The sequence below is a fragment of the Gobius niger genome, assembly GCF_951799975.1.
Source record: "Gobius niger genome assembly, chromosome: 9".
Classification (NCBI taxonomy): Eukaryota; Metazoa; Chordata; class Actinopteri; order Gobiiformes; family Gobiidae; genus Gobius; species Gobius niger.
Window position 1 is genome coordinate 19,423,419 of NC_136860.1, and position 19,719 is coordinate 19,443,137.

A 19,719-nucleotide genomic window follows, 5' to 3' on the forward strand; every position below is an offset into this window, starting at 1 on the left:
AGTATGAAAGTGCCTGGGATTGCAGGGAGGCCCAGAGCCTTGCCTGGTCAGCACTCCAATTTCAGTTTATTATTAATTTTATTAATTAAGTATTAATAAATACTTAATAGCAATTATTTTCATGTTTTGATACATTTGTGGGGGCCACAGTTTTGGACTGGGGTGGCACGGCTCGACTACAGTGGGGGTTTCAAGGGGAAAAAGTTCACTGATTTAGATGAAAGTACTCTATCTGTACCATTGATCAGTACACACAAGGCCTGAAGTTCCCTATAGCGCCACATGGGGGCAGCCGTGGGTTTGTATAGTCACTACAGGACACACACTTGACTGTGAGCGGGCACGAGTCAAGTGCCATTAAGTCATTTAGTTTAAAAGCCAGAGTAGTGACATCGCTGCTGCTGTTAAGTGGGGCCGAAAATGTCAAGGATTGACCTAAAAGTTCTGTCACACACATTTACAAAGAGCTTAACTCAAGACTCATAAAGGGCAGGTTGACAAATTTGCTGTGGTTTAATGTAAAGTGCACTAGGAGGATTTTTTCATTTTCTTTTTTTTTCCAACCCCTTGTGATGATGTTCCTCCTAACAAAAAGGAAAATAAATGTGTGTTTATCGACTCTCTGCTACTAAGAGAATTCCCCATACTTATTTAAATGTAAGCAAAAATAAGACCATGGATTTCAGTTGTGCAGATTGTAGATTTTTCCTCATCCATTTTGTGAAATTGATGATCATGATGATCATTATGTTGGTGATCGGATGATCACCGAAACATTTGATCAAAAATTAAAACCTGTCCAGTTAACTCCGTGTCTTAACGTCCAGATTTGTTATCGAGTAGACTAGCCTACAAAAAAGACGACGTCATAATTGCAAATATTTTCAGAATGATTCATTCACAACCATCCTGCCCGATTCGACCGGTGAGCGAGTTTTCCTCTCTCTCGTGGCAGACCCTCCTACCATTCTTTTTCACTCAAGCAGCCCACGCACCGCTATATGAGTTTGGAGCGCGCTTCGCTCAGCGCTCAGTCGCTTTCCTCATCTGGCACACGCGCATCACCGTGCGTCAACATCCAACTACCTACAACCGCTCCATTTGAGGGACCGAACGGCGCAACAACATTTCAGTTTAGTTTGTAAAGTTTGGACGAACAATGGCTGTTCCGCAACTTTTCGCATGAACTGAAGTAAGAGTCTACTATTTCAAGTTACCTAATCGATTCAACCATGGACAGCGCTTTAGCTCGTAATGTGACTTTTTCTGCACCTGAATGCGTTGGAGTTCATGCTGATGCGCAGCACAATGCAACCTCTTGGAACTTGGAAACATCCAACATCAGCTGCAGCAACGTGACCGTGCTGAGAGCGCAGTACGTCAAGCACCGAGGTAGGACGCACATATCTAACAGCTTCACAACCCATTACGCACATTGAAAGAAAGTATTTCAGAGCATTTGCAACAATTACAATGTTTCACTCTTTTCGCTTTCTCATATATCCCTGAGGCAACAACAGGAGCCGTGTGTGGTCTGTGATAAGTGAACATTTCCCCAAAGAAAAGAGCCGTTAATGTGAGCAATTTTTTCAGTGAATCCCAGCAGAGCCAGTGACAGAGGGGTCAGAAAGACACCGGGGCAACTCATCTGTGTCCACTGAAGCAGTTTGACTGGCTTTAGAGTGTAGGTTCTGGTGGTGATTTATGGAATTAATGCAAGAGAACATGTAGACAGAAGTATAGGCTACTGCAACAAAAACATAGCACTTTGATTTGGGCAGTTTAATATTTTAACATCTTGAATAGATTTGCAAAAATGTTCATGTTTTAGCTGTGGAATCACCAGTTAAGAAAATGAAAATAAAGTGAAAACCTCCTCATGGCGTATACAGAAACATTATACTAGTTATTATGAAAATTTGTCAGTTTCTTTATTTTTACTTTCTGCAAGTTTCTGTTTTGGAAGTATTCAAATTGACCAAATTACCTTGGCATGTGCTACACTTAACGTGCAGCAGAAAATGAACCTCTTTTCTATGACAGTGTCCTGTTTTATCTTGTGGATCCCTTTACGTAGCCCTGTGAATTGACCATCTCTGACCTCTCTGTCAGTATCATTACAGCGGTGATCACTCGGCCCATCCATCTCATCGACTGGCCCTCATTTATAAAAGAGATTGAGTTGTGTCATATTTGTCACTTGAGTGCATCATTGATTTTCAGCTCTTCGCCTTCGAGCTACAAGTGCACTCTGTGGGGTATGGAGATATTTACTGTCTAACGCATTTTATCTCTTTCAAAGTGTGGTGATTTTTTGTGTGTGTGGTCAATACAGTATTGACAGTGGAAGAAGCAGCGAACAGAGGACAAACATAATATCCCAGACTGTAGCCAGCTGATCTAACGCTAAAGCGGTGTCCTCTGACCCCTTCCCTCAGTTGGCTTTCCCGGTCAGACCTAATCTGAGCACGATCTGTCAGGGTATCCCGCTGTTCAAAAGATACACGCTTTTCCACACTGATTGAACAGAGGACAACAATGCAATGCCCTCAACACCATTTCCCGTGATGGCAATAACTGTGTGGTGCAGTGGTTGCATGTGTAGTACTCTATTCACATGAACGGAAAAGCCTGTGTCAGACCACACATATATGAACAAATGTACACACATGTGAAGAGGAAGGTTGTTGTTGTAGCTGTCTTATACTGTTAACTCACTGTCCATTGTGCATTACATTGACTTTGGGGAATGTAAGAGTGAATGTACTTCGTGTCTACCGTATATGCACCTCCTTAAGCGACAGCTCTGTGAGAAAACCACACCTTAACTTGTGGGCTGAGGATGACAGAGCGGTTTGTCTTTGTACAGTTCTTGACTCTTTTTGTCATTTCGTTTTTGCCAAAGCAAATCATCAGCTTCTTCCACCACTTGGACGTTTGCATATTATTTGGCATTGATTTTGATGATGAATGGCCTCTCTCACAAACCCTGATATTCATTCAGGCTTGGCGCAAGCAGAAAAAGAAAAATCTTGGCAAGTGGCTTCCTGTCGCTGCAGCACTTGACCATCCAAATTTGACCACTGGTTTACCCTGAATAGATTGTCAAATGTCACCAACTCAATTTGGACCTCTGAATATGCAAGTTTTGACCTATACATCACATTATGTCTTTGTAGTAATGACTATTCATTTTTTTGTACTTTTCTGCTTTGAGGAGACTTTCTCGTTTTTGAAAGGCTCTGTTGAGTTTTTGATTGGAGTCCCACTTGACCTGTGTTTTATATGACTCAATAGCCCTCATTGGCAGGTAAATGAATACCTTGCCTTCTTTTTACAATGGGAGTGATGTTAATAGGCTTCAGACTAGTGGCATTTTGCCGTGTTGGACAGCGGGGGCTTATTAATTTGCAGCCGACGAAGAGAAAACAAAGGAGGGTTATCAGTCAGCCCCAGGAACCAATGACAACTAATCCCCTGCCTCAGCACCGTTTGCACCTTCAGAAAACAAGGAAATAATACCAGAAAGAATAAGCCTGGTGCTCATTTTCAATTCTCCTGTTAGTGTTTTTCCATATCTCGCTCGTTCACACCTTCTCATGTCACCAAGTGCCCGTGGAGAGGTTTTTAATACATGCCATTTTATGCCAGCAAAAGCAAGTGAGATTTTTTTGACAGTGGTGGCGAAAGCGAGCAGTTGGCGGCTGTCTGTCAAAGAAGAGTGCGCTTGATTGTGTGTTTCTGTCACAAGGGCGATGGGCTTAGTCGCAAGGCTTATGTGACATTTACCATGCTGGATTTGCCACTCGCCTTGACATTTAGCAGTACACGAGGCCCTATAGGAGGAAGATGTTTCTAGTGTGAAAGACGGAGCAACGTTAAGGTAAAAGTCACTCTATGCATATATAATGAAAACTACAATAGATGTACATACATGTATATAAAACAAATATTGTTCCTGCACGAGTAGAATAACAAATGCACTATGGACCAATATTGGGAATATTTCACAATGTTTGTGAAAAGTAAACTTGAAATAAAAAGTGAAATCATAATTTGTTTTAAAACGTGAAATAATGCTTTGTATGACCCCTGCCATTATCAGTCTGTATATTGAAATGTCTGGCTTTGTTAAGTAGCCTGTCAGAGCCAATAGATAGTCAAGTGAGATTGAATCACATTGAGCAGCCTTGCATTTATCTCTTCAGATAAGAAGCAATCATCTTGATGGTCTATACCAGACTCTTATCTTTGAGGGCTGCAACATATCCTTACCTGCAATATGAATTCTTTGTTTTTAAATTCACTAACACATTTCCAGTCAATCCAATCCAGTCAATTCCAGTTGGTGTAACGTGGTGATAACGGGTCAAACCAAGGTATGCTACTACATACTTTATATACAAACACACTTTTCAAAACTAAATATGTAATGAATTTGGGATGTGATTAATTCAATCAGAAGCAAATGCTGCTCAAAAAGTGTGTCCTCTCCCTGAACGATTCAAGCCGGAGTGATCCCAGATTGATATCAGTGCTAATGTTACTGGCACTGTAAAATCAATCTGCCAGTTTAGCTGCAATAGCCAATTAAAACCTTTTTTAGTGGAGGGCCACACAGGTGGTGATTTGTTTTGGCTCATCATAAGAAAATGGAAGCTTTGTTTCAGGTCAGAAATATATTATTGAAATAGCACCGTTGGTGGTTTTACAGTTTAGTCCCTACTCCACCACTCCTTTACTTAGATAATGATGACATGATGCCGTAACTTGTTACTCTTCCTATTGCTGGGCCATGGAAACCCATGATCTATGCAGAATGTCTCAATGGGGCTGGGTTCTTGATTCAGTGTATATGTGTGACATAAACTAGCCGTTGTTATTGATTATAATCTGGGCTTGGTATAGGCACAAAGGGAGAAAAAAAAAAGTCTTTGAGCACATGCAAGGCAAATAAATATGACCAAGTCTTGACAACAATAACAGAGGATGATGGAAATGTCCCACAAACATAACATTTAAGAGTTTCCTTATCTAAGCTCCAATACATTCAGTCTCAAGGAGGTTATACAACAGAAGGTCTTGCGGCAGCATGAATCCTTTGTGCAAATCTCTGTACATTATGAGGTGTAGGATTTTCTGTGGATACCTCAGAACTGTACATTTCAGCTTTTGCACATCTCTAAATTTTATTCTTTGTGTTTGTTTTAAAGAAGCAAATAAAACATAAAATAACCAATAAAAATAATTAATCATAAAAGAGTGATGCAATATTGCCCTGTTATTGCATACACATAAATCCATGAATTAAAAGTAGCAGACATAAACTGATTAATTCAGAGTCATAGTCCCTTTATTGTCATTGTACAAATGCACAAAATTAAAAAAGCAGCTCCACAGTTGTCTCAAGTCAACCTTTGCAATCAAGAAAAATAAAAAGTAAATAGTTATTCATAATGATAAAAAACACATAATGATAAAAAAAAAAAACACTCAAAAACATCCTCCCAGCCTATTACAACCTTAAAAATCTTCTGTGTCCTCATTTTAGTATTTCATTTTCAGATAAACCAAAATAATAGAACACAGCAAATCTTTTGAAATCAATTGCTTTAGGTAGAGCCCCCTTTTTCCATGCAGGTATCACATATAATAATAATGATAGTAATAATAATGCATTGGTTTTATATAGCGCTTTTCTGGACACTCAAAGACGCTTTACATTGCACTATTCATTCACTCCATACTCGGTGGTGGTAAGCTACTATTGTAGCCACAGTTGCCCCGGGGTAGACTGACAGAAGCGAGGCAACCAGTCTGCGCCATCGGCCCTTCCGACCACCACCAACCACTCACTCCCTCACTACATTCGCCAGGCTTCCTGGTGTTACCAAACGGTCTCTCATCCAAGTACCGACCAGGCCCTTCCCTGCTTAGCTTCCAAGGTCTGACGGGATTGGGCATAGCAAAAGGCGGTATGGCCACACATATAAAGTATGCGCATTTCTAAATCTTGTTATTTACTTGTCATTGTTCTGGGTCTTGGCTGGGTCGCGGAGGCAGCAGTCTCAGCAGAGATGCCCAGACTTCCATTTCCACGCACACCACCACCTGTTCTGGGGGGACCCCAAGGCGACACCAGGCCAGCTCAGGGACATAGTCCCTTCAGTGTGTCCCAATAGGACATGCTCGGAACACCTCCAGAGAAAGTCCTGATTTGATGAAGCCAACAGAACAACAATGTCTGCAAACAGCAGAGATGAGATCCTGAGGTTCCCAAACCAGACACCCTCTGGCCCTTGGCTGTACCTAGAAATTCTGTCCATAAAGGTAATGAATTGAACCGGTGACAAAGAGCAGCCCTGGCAGAGATACAGGGAACAGGTCTGACTTATTGCCGGCAATGCGAACCAAGCTCCTGCTCGGACAGCCCTTAGCAGAGGGCCCCGGACCCCATTCTAAAGGAGCAACCCCCACAGGGCACTACGAGGGACACAATTGAACGGTTTCTCCAGATCCACAAAGCACATGTGGACTGGTTGGGCAAACTCCCACAAGCCTTCAAGCACCCGTTCAGAGCTGGTCCAGTGTGCCACGACCAGGACGAGAACTGCACTGTTCCTCCTGAATCCAAGGCCAACCAAAAGTCCTCCTCCATGGCTTCTCCGAACTCCTCCCGAGTTTTTGCCTCTATGACCGCACAAGCTGCAGCACGCTTGGCCTGCCGGTACCTCTCAGCTTCCTCCGGAGTCCCACAAACCAACAGGCCAGGTAGGACTCCTTCTTCAGCTTGACGGCATCCCTTACTTCCAGGCGCCACCACCGGATTTGGGGGTTGCTGCTACGACAGGCACCAGAGACCTTATGGCCACAACTGCAAGCGGCCACATCGACAATGTAGGCGGTGGGAGTTGAAGATCCTACCGACAGAGGGATTCACCATACGTTCCCAACAGACCCTCACAACACATTTCGGCCTGCCAGGTCTGACCGGCTTCCTCCCCTGCCAGCGGATCCAATCACCTCCAGATGGTGATCGTTTGACAGCTCAGCCCCTCTCTTCACCCGAGTGTCCGAGACACGCGGCTGTAGATCCAATGACACAACTACAAAGTCGATCATCGACCTCTGGCCTAGGGTGTCCTGATGCCACGTGCACTTATGGACACCTGTGTGCTCGAACATGGTGTTCGTTATGGACAAACTGTAACTAGCACAGAAGTCCAATAACAGAACACCACTCGGGTTCAGGTCGGGAAGCCGTTCTTCCTAATCACCCCTGTCCAGGTCTCACTGTCCTTGCCAGTAGAACATTGCTCAGTATTTCAATTGTATTGTGTATTTGCAGTTAGCAGTCATATACAACTTAAAACAATTACCGTTGAGTGATTTTGGCCACTATCTTGTCATTTCATATAACAGCAGGACCTCAGAAATCCAGGGTTGTGCTGTCAGTAAACAGTAGAAAATGTGCCCGAGTTAATGGTCAGACAGGGCTTATGGACACACACACACACACACACACACATGCACGCACGCACGCGCACGCACGCACGCACGCACGCACGCACGCACGCACGCACGCACGCACGCACGCACGCACACACACACATCTAATGCTCCATCTGTCTCTGTGCTCTCTGAAAATACTACTCTAAATAATTACCCAACCCCTTCAGACTGGTGCCAATACTCACCATATAATTTCTCCAATATTATGTTTAATTTTGTTTTCATCAGCTATCACAGCGCGTTAGTCATTTGGCCACTGGTGCTGGGTGACTGTCCTAATTGATTGGTGTGCGGCGATGCTGCGGTGGCAGGTGCGCAGGGCCAGAGGCGTGGAGAGCGTGTGAGGAAAACAAGCTGTTGCCTGTGACCACAGTATCAATTATTAAGTTAATGAAAGCCACTAGAGTGTGAAAAGGAGCTGTACCAAAACATTCGGAAGGCCACACACACACACACACACACGAGCAATGGTCTGGAAAAACAGGAAAAAGTAGTCTATTTTGAAAGATACATACATTCAGATTTTTTATGTATAGATTGGATTTTATTTTATTATTGAGTAACAGTATATGCAAGAAATGCTATATATAATCTATACAGTGGGGAAAAACGTATTTGAGCTGTTTCAGACTGTATGGCACTGTTGGCTTTTTTTTTCATGTTAATGGAGGACTTGTGTGTCATTCACTGCCCTATTGTAGATTTAAGATGATTGATTAATCTGAACATATGCTGACTCTGAGGATTAGCCCTTTCTTTGAAGTGTAATCCTTTTAATGATATTACATACCACATACATGTACTACAACTGGCCTCTGGGTTTCTCTGGTTAAGCTCAAGGAAGCATCGCTGCATTTGCTCTAAAACTTGAGACTCAGAAAAGATTCACCACTCTACCTATCCTGATACCACAGTGCAAAAAAATTACATTCACATTGTATACATTGATGTATGATGATTGATCTATGCCGTCTTTTTTTTAATTTTTTTTTTTTTTTTACAATTCTTACAGTACTAGTGTATTTTAATGAACAATATGTAATAGAATTTTCAGCAACATAATGTTTCGTACTTGCAAGTGCAAAAGTTAAGATCTTTTTATGTCCTGTTTTGCCAGTGTTTCAGAAGTTACCATCTGCAATATTCACGCCATAAAATTCATCAAATATTGTTACCTTTTCAATCAGTATCTAGTTTAGTATCAATGAGTATTATGTTATGAGCGTTATTTTTTTCTTTTGTCATAAAAAGTGGGACTTCATGTCTTGAACGTGTATGCCGAAACTCAGTGTAAGATATCCTCGCTGTAAAATTCAGACAGTCGCTCATTCTCAAGCTGCTAATAGACAGAAAAATGATGGAGTGTTTTGTGACTCAGTGCCGTTGACATAAAGCCTACAGTGTCGACGTCAGACTGTTTCGTTGGAAGGTGTCTTGTGAAACCCCATCTCAGTTGACACGTTGTGATGGCTTATTTTTATTCACAGCTGTGACGACTCGGAGCTTCATGAACCGTTTCTCTACATCAACCACCTTCATTTGCTGACAATAATGCTGTCCTCCATGCTTGGGGCTGGAAAATGTGAACTATATTTTGATCTACAAGGCCCTCGAGAAAACTGTCCGTTACTCAGTGCTTAAAAATGAACTGCAAAATGATCAGAATTGTTAATAGTAAAAATTGACACATGTACAAATCAATTTTAATGTGGTGCAGGCATAAATATTCAGCGTGTCTCCATTCCGAAGCGCCGGGTGAGCAGTGTGTCTAAAGGGTTATGAGCTGGGGAAAGCACAGCCGCTGTAATGACAAAATGCAGGCCTGTTCTGCATTAGCTAATGGCTAATGGCACAGTTTCACAGTTTGAAAAGAAAATAACAAATATGGACATTTCTTTCTTTAATCCAAACATAAAAAGACCTCAAGATCTTCTTGTAATTTGTAAGTTTAAAATACTATGGTCAGACCTGACAATACCAGCTGTAGTATATTCATACTATGTATGTGGACAGACAGATGATGGAGTTTGCTCCAAAGATTGATGGCCTCCTGTATAGTACAATGTGAGTAGGCAAATGTCCATTCACTTTTCTCAGTTTCTTAAAGCTTCTATATTAATTGATTAATGACTTTTCATATTGACCAGTGGCATTTCCTGTGTCAGTGACAAATGGTGTGCGTGCATTCTCTAACAGCAGATAAAGATAAACAGAGGAGCATTTAGTTGAGGGTTAAATGCTCTCTCTTGAGTAGTTTGAGTTCAGAATTCCATTGAGTTTTTTGGCTTCAAAATTATACTACATCTCAAAAGAGTGCTTTAATTGAGGTTTTCTTATCAGCTGACCAACAGGTCAACACAAACTCAAAGAGTCCTGGCATTTGACACATGTCTCTGGGATCACAGTCTGTCTGATGGTGAAATTCAGAAAACGCTTACGCTGCAACCCTCATACTGACCTATTGTGTTTAGTTCTTGGCAGATCTTTTTTTAATTTCTTGTCAAAAAACATTATATGAAATAATTTTTAATAATCTATATATCAGCCCGATATATAGCTCACTCTCTACATCCTGGTCCTCTCTATAATCATACCGTTGGTCCACCTCCACAGCAAATTCTAAGCAATTTACTGTACAGTAATTGTGTTTTGGCCACTACTCTGCCACAATTCAAAGTGTCATCATCATGGCTGTACCATAAGTACAATTACTGTTAGAACATTTCATGCTGTTTGTTTTATAATGTTTCACCACAGGGCCATTTCCGAACAGTGTGATTTATACTCAGTTGTTAAACACTGGTCTGAAGGAATTCATTTTAAACATACTCAGAGTGTCTCTCTGCGCAGCCCACACCCACAAAGAAGCTAATAGACTTCGATTAGGCCGATGCCCGTGAAACATGTTTTATTAGGCGACGGATAGACCCTAATGTAACAGACTGTGTCACTTCCTGTCACCAACTAATCATAAAGGCCACCATTTCCACGCAAGCACACACTCATTTTGCAAGTTCAAAGTAGGAGACGCTGGTGCAACGGGGCCTGTCTTATTAGGGGTTAGACTGCTTTTATTTGCATAGGCGCTGGAGACAGATGGTGAGGCCACATGTCATGGAAACGGCGTATGTGTGTGAGGAAGAAGGAAGAGCAAGAATGAGGGAGTTAGTAACTTTGGCAAATCCATTAATTAAATGAAAGAAAAACACACGTAGGCAGCAGCAATAAAAGGGGACTTTATTTGCATTGTGCCTTTGTGCCTTTCTTAGACATGGTCACAAAGCGCTTTACATTCATTTACATTGGCTGATGGCTGTTTCAAAGATCACTTAATATTTGCATGCTTTGCAAATATTATATAAGTTTACAACAAAACGAAATAATCACTACATGATCACTAATTGGAGTTCAAATCCTGCAGCAAGATTAGTTACCTCATGCTGGTCCCTGTTTCAGAGGGACATAAAGTAATTTTTTTTGGAAGGTAATTTTGTGACAACCAAAACCTCTTTTACGAAGCAAGTACTATACATAACCCTCTTTAAGGCACACTTTTTTCAGACCACCTTGATACATTGACCCAATAGTAAATTTAGTACAATGTAATCTGCTATGTAACACTATAGAATAATGTGTAGTTTGGAGGTACATAATGTACCACAATAAGACCTTTAGGGTTGGAATTAGGGTCTTATTATGGTATGTACCTCCAAACTACAAACACATATTATTCCATTGTGTATGTAACAAATTATAGTACATGTTATTACACATTGTCACAGTTTACATTACGTTGTACTAAATTTGGCAGGTACAATGTATCAAGGGTAGTGTAAAATAAAGTGTTACCCTAATATATTGAAAGGTAACCTCTTTGAGTTGTTCCGCTCCTGCCTGTTCTCCACAATAGAAAGTTGTTCAGTAAAACTGGGCTGAGCGCGATGCATGCTTAGCAGCAATCCTCTGCGCCCAGCGCGGACAGTGGTCAGTGGGGTGAGTGTTGGGGAAGGTCGATAGGGTTTAAGTAGATTTTGCAGGATATGACCCACTGAAGCGACTAATGGAGAAAAGCGTTGGAATTTTCAAGTTGGAATTCTGAACATTTCTGCACTTAAATGGCCCTATTTCTTGCACTTAGTTGGCAGTTTGCTTTAAACTGATTTAACCTTTCTTGATTTGTGGTATACTGTCTATCTTGCAGTAGTTTAAAGAGCAGAGGGCGCCATAAAGGCTCATATAGGCGGTGTGTTAATATACACTGATTCCAGTCAGATGTGCCACTGGAGCAGACGTCCTTTCACTGTGGAGGCACTAAGAATTTCACAAAAGCAATTATAATTGTCAGCACAGTCACCGCACATAAGGTTTTTCTTTGATCCTTTTGCCTTAAGTGAAAAGCTTCACCTTAGTTAATTACAGCTGACACGTTAACACATTCAACTTGTTCCAGTTTTCTTTTCTTTCAGGATTTTTTGGGATATTTTGGACATTCAGCAAATTGTCAGAGCTGAGCAAAGACTGAAACTCACAAAGCGGAGTACAGAACTGTGTGTTTTTTATTGTGAAAGTTCATTGTGTTCATTGTGTCTTTGATGGTTTGGATTGGGAGTTTTCTTCTGCACTCCTTTTCAAAAGTAAATGAGATAATTTGAATAATAATCTTGCGTGTTTTTTTAAATGAACGGAAATACGATGCATGAAATGTTTGTGCCCTTTTCCTTTTCTAACTAAGAAATATCCCAAACTTCTTGCCGACTGCTCTCAGAGTCCATGTTGAAATGTTGGTGCTTCAGAGCATTATTGCACAACATTGATAAAACCTGTTCTTTTGTCCTGTGTCTTTCAGGAGACAACCACACTCTGCGAATACTCCTGTACTCGCTGATCTTTTTCCTGAGCGTTTTTGGGAACCTGCTGATAATTGTGGTGCTCACCGTGAACAAGCGCATGCGCACGGTCACCAACACCTTCCTCCTCTCCCTGGCCGTCAGTGACCTGATGATGGCTGTGGTCTGCATCCCCTTCACCCTCATCCCCAGCATCCTCAAGGACTTCATTTTCGGAGCCGCCATGTGCAAGATTGTGGCCTACCTCATGGGTAAGGAAACAAACACACACACACTCGAGATGAAATGCACAATAGCAGATGAAAGGTGCACTCTGCTGGGCAACTTAAAAAGCACTCAGTAAAATTGCATTATTTGTTCCAGAGGGGATATCAGCGACACGCGTAGCCACCCATGGAGAGTGGAGAATAAATAATAAACACTGATATAGCCTTTACACAGTACAAAAAAGTTGGTGACAAGCACCTATTTTCTAATATGCTTGTTCTGTATCAGCAGTACGATTGCAATTTCAGGAAAATATCAAATTTTTCCTGCATACTATTCTTACAATTGTGATTAGATTTGCAATGTTTATTTTTAATCATGTAAGAGGCTGGTTTGACAGGAAAATGTTTCCTCAATGGCAGAATCTCTAAAATCTTCAGGGAAATGCCATTTGTGTTTCATCAAAGTGAACGTAAGCTCCTTCATCCATGAAAAGGGAGGTCAGGCTCATGTGACTCCAGGCGCATTTGGATGGGACTTTTATGAAAACCTTTGAGGAGAAAGATTGTGAAGGATTTAGATACTGAAAGGTTGTGCTGAATATCACAGAAATCCTAGTCAAATTGTACATTGATATGCTTTGTGCGAAGTTAAAGATTTGAAAAGCAGAACGCAGGCTGGTCAGCTATGTGCTAGCTCCCGACTAACAAAGAAAACACTAAATACAGGAAATGATGGCAAAATACTTTTAGAACTTCAACCAGACAAAAAATAATAATAATAAATCTAGCAAATCTTAGACAAATCTTCAATCAAAAATTATGTGTTTGCACATAGCTGATTAACCTGGGCCGTGCTTTGAATCTATTAATATTTGAATTTTTCAAAAAGTGAATGCGAAATATGAATGGGATATTTCTTCTGGCACCTGGAGAATGGGCGCAACTGTTGAGCTCTATTATTTACAAAGTGATACATTTGCATTGGCCCCAAGCCAATACCAAATTGAGGAAATCAGGAAGGGCAGAGCACCTTCTACGTGCAAAGGAATGCAGTACCTCCATTTAAAAAAAAAACACACACTTTTAGGTGGTCATACCGCCTATGCTATGCCCAATCCCGTCAGACCTTGGAAGCTAAGCAGGGAAGGGCCTGGTCGGTACTTGGATGGGAGACCGTTTAGTAACACCAGGAAGCCTAGCGAATGTAGTGAGTGAGTGAGTGGTTGGTGGTGGTCGGAGGGGCCGATGGCGCAGACTGGTTGCCTCGCTTCCGTCAGTCTACCCCAGGGCAGCTGTGGCTACAATAGTAGCTTACCACCACCGGGTATGGAGTGAATGAATAATGCAATGTAAAGCGTCTTTGAGTGTCCAGAAAAGCGCTATATAAAACCGATGCATTATTATTATTATTATTATTAGGTAATAATCTGCCCTCGCTGTCAAATAGTGTACAGACCTTTTGGGAAATGCGTCCTCTCCATTTGGCTCATTCTTCAGTGCCAGATGGGACAACCTGTCAGCACTCACTCTCAGCCCACTGGAGTTCAATTAGAAGACACAAGATCAAAGAGAGCCTCCACCAAAGCCACAGTGTTTCTGTAGCCATGTGATGTGATTGTAATTCCCTGTTCAGGTACAGCGACTATTGATCTATGTGCTCTTAAATTCAACAAAGCAACAATCAGCAGGCTAACAAGACCACAGCGATCTATTCACCTACACTGAAAAGCCATAGATTACCGCTGTGGCTTTCCTGGTGTCAGGCAAAAGGGCATTTTTGGGACGGGATCAGTTTGTGTATTCATTCAAGTGTTACAAATAGTTGTAGCTGTGCTACTCCATGCTATGCCAGATGGTTATTGATTCAAACATGCTGTTCTCTCTCTACATTTAGAGTAAGTCCAACTGTACTGTATTAAAAGTATATTTTTAGCACTTTTAGTTTATATAATTTTTATCTTTCCATTTCGGGCCTGATTCACTAAATCAGGTGCTAGAAACTGCATCATTATTGGCACACAGTATTTAAACTATGTAGCATTTATTGCAAATGCTTAGTAAACCAGACTCTTAGTTTGCATGGGAGCGTGCTCTTTGGCACTACTGGAGCTTGGTGTTTTCTCAATGCAGCGTTCCTCCCTTTGTTTTTCGGAGTTGTCTCCGGGCATCCAGCTACCTCCCTTGTCCAACAAATGCCTCACCTAAGGCTCACAGCAATTTGCGTGAGCCGTCGGTATTAGTATTTGTGTGTGTCCTTTTTGTTCAATTTGTCCTGTTTTCTTTCTACTTGTTTCAATCTTTTTTTACATATCAGGCAGCTACAGTAGGGAGGGGAAGGGAATATTATTTGTATTTTGTCAAAGGACACAATGGTTCAGTATGCAGAAAAAAGTATAGCTTTTCGGGGGTCAAGAATCAGCTCAGAGTGACAGACAGGTAAGACCTGAGGGACAGTCAGGGCTGTTATTTGATCTTCTTCTTGCGGTGTAACATACACACAGTGGCGGCTGGGCTCCAGACATGAATGAGAGGTAAAGAGTAATTTCCTGCACATCTCAGCAGATGGATGTGGCAGATCACATCAGTGCCTGCACCAACATGATTTCCTCTGCACACGCCACTGATAAGACAGCCTTGCCTCCAACTATATTCATTTGCACAATGTCTCAGGAGAGGGGCACATTTTTATACTGTTCTGATTACAGATATCATGCTCACGTCAACATGTTTTGTTATTGGATCTATTTTAATCCTAGACCTATAATAACTTTTATTTATCTTATCATAGATTTTTTTTAAATGATCTTTGTGCATTTATTCTGTTACAGGCATATCTGTCAGTATCTCCACATTTAGCCTGGTTGCCATAGCGATTGAACGCTACAGTGCCATCTGTAACCCCCTGAAGTCACGGGTGTGGCAAACACGTTCCCATGCTTACAGAGTCATCGCCACGACCTGGGTGCTGGCCTTCATCATCATGATCCCCTACCCAGTGGTCAGCCACCTGCAGAGAGTGCAGCGGCTGGACAACTCTACTGCTCATCTGTGCCGCCACAAGTGGCCTCTGGCCACAGCCGAGCAGACCTGGTCAGTTCACTCTCAGTACTTTTGATTATACCTTGGGCTTCAGTCGGCAAGTTTTCACCTTCCCAGTCCCTTTCCAGCAAATTGGAGCTTGCTTTCTTGATGTAGAAATGTCTGTTTATAGGACATGTCATGAATCTTGTGATGTCCTTGTCCCCCTTGTGCTCCACTGTGGAGGGCCTTTGCCTGAAATAAATACATACATTAAATAATAGTAAAAAAATCAATAAACATCATCAAACACACACGGTAGTTCGATCTCTGCTGAAGATGAATACAATTGTGATGGTATAGAGACATTCATTTGCCTACCATAAAATAAATACAGTATGATCATATTAATGCTAATCGTTTATTTTGGATGTTGTGCTGTAGTGTTGTATACGTAGCCTGTGATGACATACATTTGTTATTCTATAGGGACTGTATGCGCTCAAGTTATTAACAGCTCCGTGCGTCTCACTATCTGATTAAGATGCAAACGAATTTGCTCAGGATTAGCGAGCCAAACACAGTTTGCCCTTATGACCAAATGACCTTTGTCTGCATGATTTATTAGGAAGGCCTGATTGAAGATGCCCTATTTGTGTTTGATGTCCAAAAAAGCAGCATAATGTAAATCCATGTTGTCCGTTCAAATCCTAATCCCAATGGTAAAACAGATTTATTTGAACCTGTGTTTTCTTTGCATTCAAAATGAAACACGCTTTAGGTAAAATCCCTCCGATGGTCCATAGATGAAGTGATTTAATGTCTTCTGCATTGTATTTGATCATTTCTCTCTTCTCTTGATGTCTGTGCAGGTACATTTTGCTGCTGCTCGCGCTGTTCGCCATCCCGGGAGTGGTGATGATTGTGGCCTATGGGCTCATCTCCAGGGAGCTGTACCGAGGCATTCAGTTTGAGATGGGACACAAGAAGGACTCTTCGGGTAAGACCATGAATACTGCATGAACACACTCAGTAACAGTTGGATAGCTGTAAACCAAGACTGACATCCCTGGAGAAAGTCACATTTCATTTCACTTTTCTCCTCAAAAACAAGAAGGCTGACAACTGTTCTCTGCTGTAACTTTGGTTTAAGACTGTGTTTTATTCTTTTGGAGATGTCTGTGGCATAACATATACCACACACATCTACAAAATAATACATTAATTCAAATGATTTGACTTCAAAATTTTAATAGTAACATTATTATGCTCTGTGAGGGGGAAAAAGTAACCAATTCATTTTCTTTGCAATACATAAATTATTAAGGGAGAAAGAAAGCATCAACTCGAAAATAAGAAAACAACTTACAAGGGCAAAATGAGGGGGAAAAAAATACCAAAAACTTAACAGCACACCTCCTGTCCTGCCCATTTATTGAATTTTCCTTCCTGCTTTCAGTTTCTTTCCTGTAAATGTTGTGCTGAAACTCTCAAGGGGCAAAGCGGGGGGAGTGCAATTTTATCAATACTCCACCTAAGTCAGCAAGAATTTGAAAGGATGTCAACAAATAGTCAGAGAGAGCAGTGCTAGATAAATATATTTAGACATTCATAACCTCCAGAAGACTCTGGTCAAAACAAAGTGACTGAAGAATGTGGAGGCTATTTTATCAGCGACCTGTCCTCACCTGAGCTCACGCGCTCCTTTATTTGAACTCTGCTGTGACAAATAATCACAGTGTGCATGTGCTTTGGCCTACTTGGTAGCTTCTTTTGAATTCATATTCATAAAAAGTATACAGTATTATGTAACATTTGGGGGGTTCACAGCTTAATGTCAACATAATGTGTAACTAAAGGGGCTAGATGCAAGTTGGCCATTTTATACTCACTACCGCCACCTCAGGTCATACTTGTAACTGCACCTTCTATAATAAGCTCGTGCATGACACCAATTCGGATTCGAAGTAACCACTTTTTGAGTGACAGTGCAGGATTTTAGAGGCAGTATGAACCCAGACCTATTCCCCACTAGCTCTGTGGTGAACACGAGTGATCGCGATGTCGTCACATCCGTTGGCCGTGGTAGGCATTTTACATTTTCATATTTGATAAACATTTTATTAAAATCCTATAATCAGCAAAAACAATGTCCATAAACAGGGCACTGCTTCTCTTGCGCTGTAACAGATCTATTATTTTAGAAAACCGAGTTAGAGGCCTGTATGCATCACCTGTTGCCTACCATTCACCAAAACATCCGGCGAAAATTGCGGAAGTAAACAATAACAGCGATCGCTCGTATAGGTCTGGGTTCATACTACACTTTAGGTCATAGCTTGAACATGTAGGGGGAGCAAAATACTTAATTTTAACATTTTTAAGCCAACCATCTTGTCTTGCATTTTGATGTAAGAAATAATATATAAAGTCCCTCCTTCCCGGATCTCAGCAACTATCCAGTCTAGTATCCTTCCGCGTTGACCAATGAGACGAGCTCTTCCTGTGAACCAGCCTGCCAGGTCCAATCAGGAGGGAGGGGGAGGAGCTTGATCGTTTACTTTTGCAAGTTCTGTTCCTGCTCTCCTCATTTTGTAAACTAAGAGGGGCTTTCTGGTTCAAGAGGGGAGGAATAAAATTGTTTACCTTCAAATTTTACTCTATCTCTCCTCACTATGCAAACTTACAGACTATCACTTTAAGTTATTCTTGTGATTGTCCTTTGAGCTGCTCCCATTTGAATTCATAAGGACATTTTTTACTTGGGTGATTAGCTAGTTTTCGCCAGCCACTCTCAGTGTAGCATTACTTCTCCATAGTAAATTCAGTTCTATGTGCAAAGGCGCTATAATTTAAGCTGCAGATGAGAACACAAGCACACTTTTCACTCTCTGTTAATGCCATTCCTCATTTGAAAGCTAAGAACCTCCAAAGTTTAGTCAATAAGATTGCAGGCTGCACTAGCTCTAATTAGGACCAGATTGTGAACAGTTGCTGGGATTGTGGAAATAGGAGAGAGTCCTTTTGTGTTAATTTCAAAACTGGTTCCTCCGCAGATGTGAAAAACGGCCTCACCTCAACAATGTCAACGGGCAGCGACGATGGCGACGGTTGCTATGTGTCCCAGCGACCCGCCTCCATGGAGATGTCCAACATGGGCAACAAGTCCGTGAAATTCGACCGCCCACGCAGCAACACCTCCGGCGCCAAACTGGAGGCCAAGAAGCGCGTGATCCGCATGTTGGTGGTCATTGTCGTCATGTTTTTCATCTGCTGGATGCCCCTTTACTGCGTCAACACTTGGAGAGCGTTCGACAACATCTCGGCCCTGCACGCGCTCTCCGGCGCCCCGATCGGCTTCATCCACCTGCTCTCGTACACCTCCGCGTGCGTCAACCCCATCATCTACTGCTTCATGAACACGCGGTTTCGTAAAGCCCTCATGGTCACCTTTTCCTGCTGTTCGTCGTCATGCCGACACCGCCGTGGCCAGTCGCTACGGGAACACGAGGAGGACGCCATTGCCACCGGAGCATCCATGTCCAAGTTTAGCTACACCACAGTCAGCACTATGGGTCCCTGCTGAGGACAGCTGCGTATGAAACTTCACGCAGAACTCTGTTGCGATTAGTTTGTGCAGTGATGTCGGAGTGAAAAAGTTATAGTAGCATTAGAGGCTTAAAGTGGCTGAGATTACTTGTTAAATATCTCTGTAGCAACTTGACAAAAAGCACAGCCATTGTAACGTTGCTTACTTATGTTGTGTCGGCGAGGTCTGTTTAGTGCACAGCATGAACGCAGGCAGTCTCATCATTTTAAATACATAATGGAACATAATCAAAGCTGAATTGCTACTTTTTCTTAATGTATTTATAGTTCTAGCAGTAACCTAAATAGAAATTGCCTTGTGGATGAAGTGCCTGCTTTGTGATGTGCGATCAGAATCATCAGTAGCAAACATTGTAATTAGGTTTGAAGATTGGGTGAATGTAAACAGTTTCTGGTCAGATGGTTGGCATTTCCTTGAGTGAGGTCGAGGTTGCCACAAAGAGAGACATGTTGGACGGTTGGAGTTATTTCATGAATGGCTGTAAAAAAAAAAAAAAAAAGCTCTTAAACAATTTTGACATCAG

At 41.8% G+C, this 19,719-nt stretch overlaps 1 protein-coding gene across 1 annotated transcript; it reads left to right on the forward strand.

Annotated features, from left to right (window-relative positions):
* Positions 1-1,048: 1,048 nt before the first annotated feature.
* On the forward strand, positions 1,049-19,719 carry cckbrb (cholecystokinin B receptor b). The gene is made up of 5 exons (XM_079563234.1): positions 1,049-1,392; positions 12,359-12,610; positions 15,397-15,658; positions 16,459-16,586; positions 18,643-19,719. The coding sequence occupies exons 1-5, from the start codon at positions 1,233-1,235 to the stop codon at positions 19,170-19,172; spliced, it is 1,332 nt and encodes a 443-aa protein (XP_079419360.1). The 5' UTR covers positions 1,049-1,232; the 3' UTR covers positions 19,173-19,719.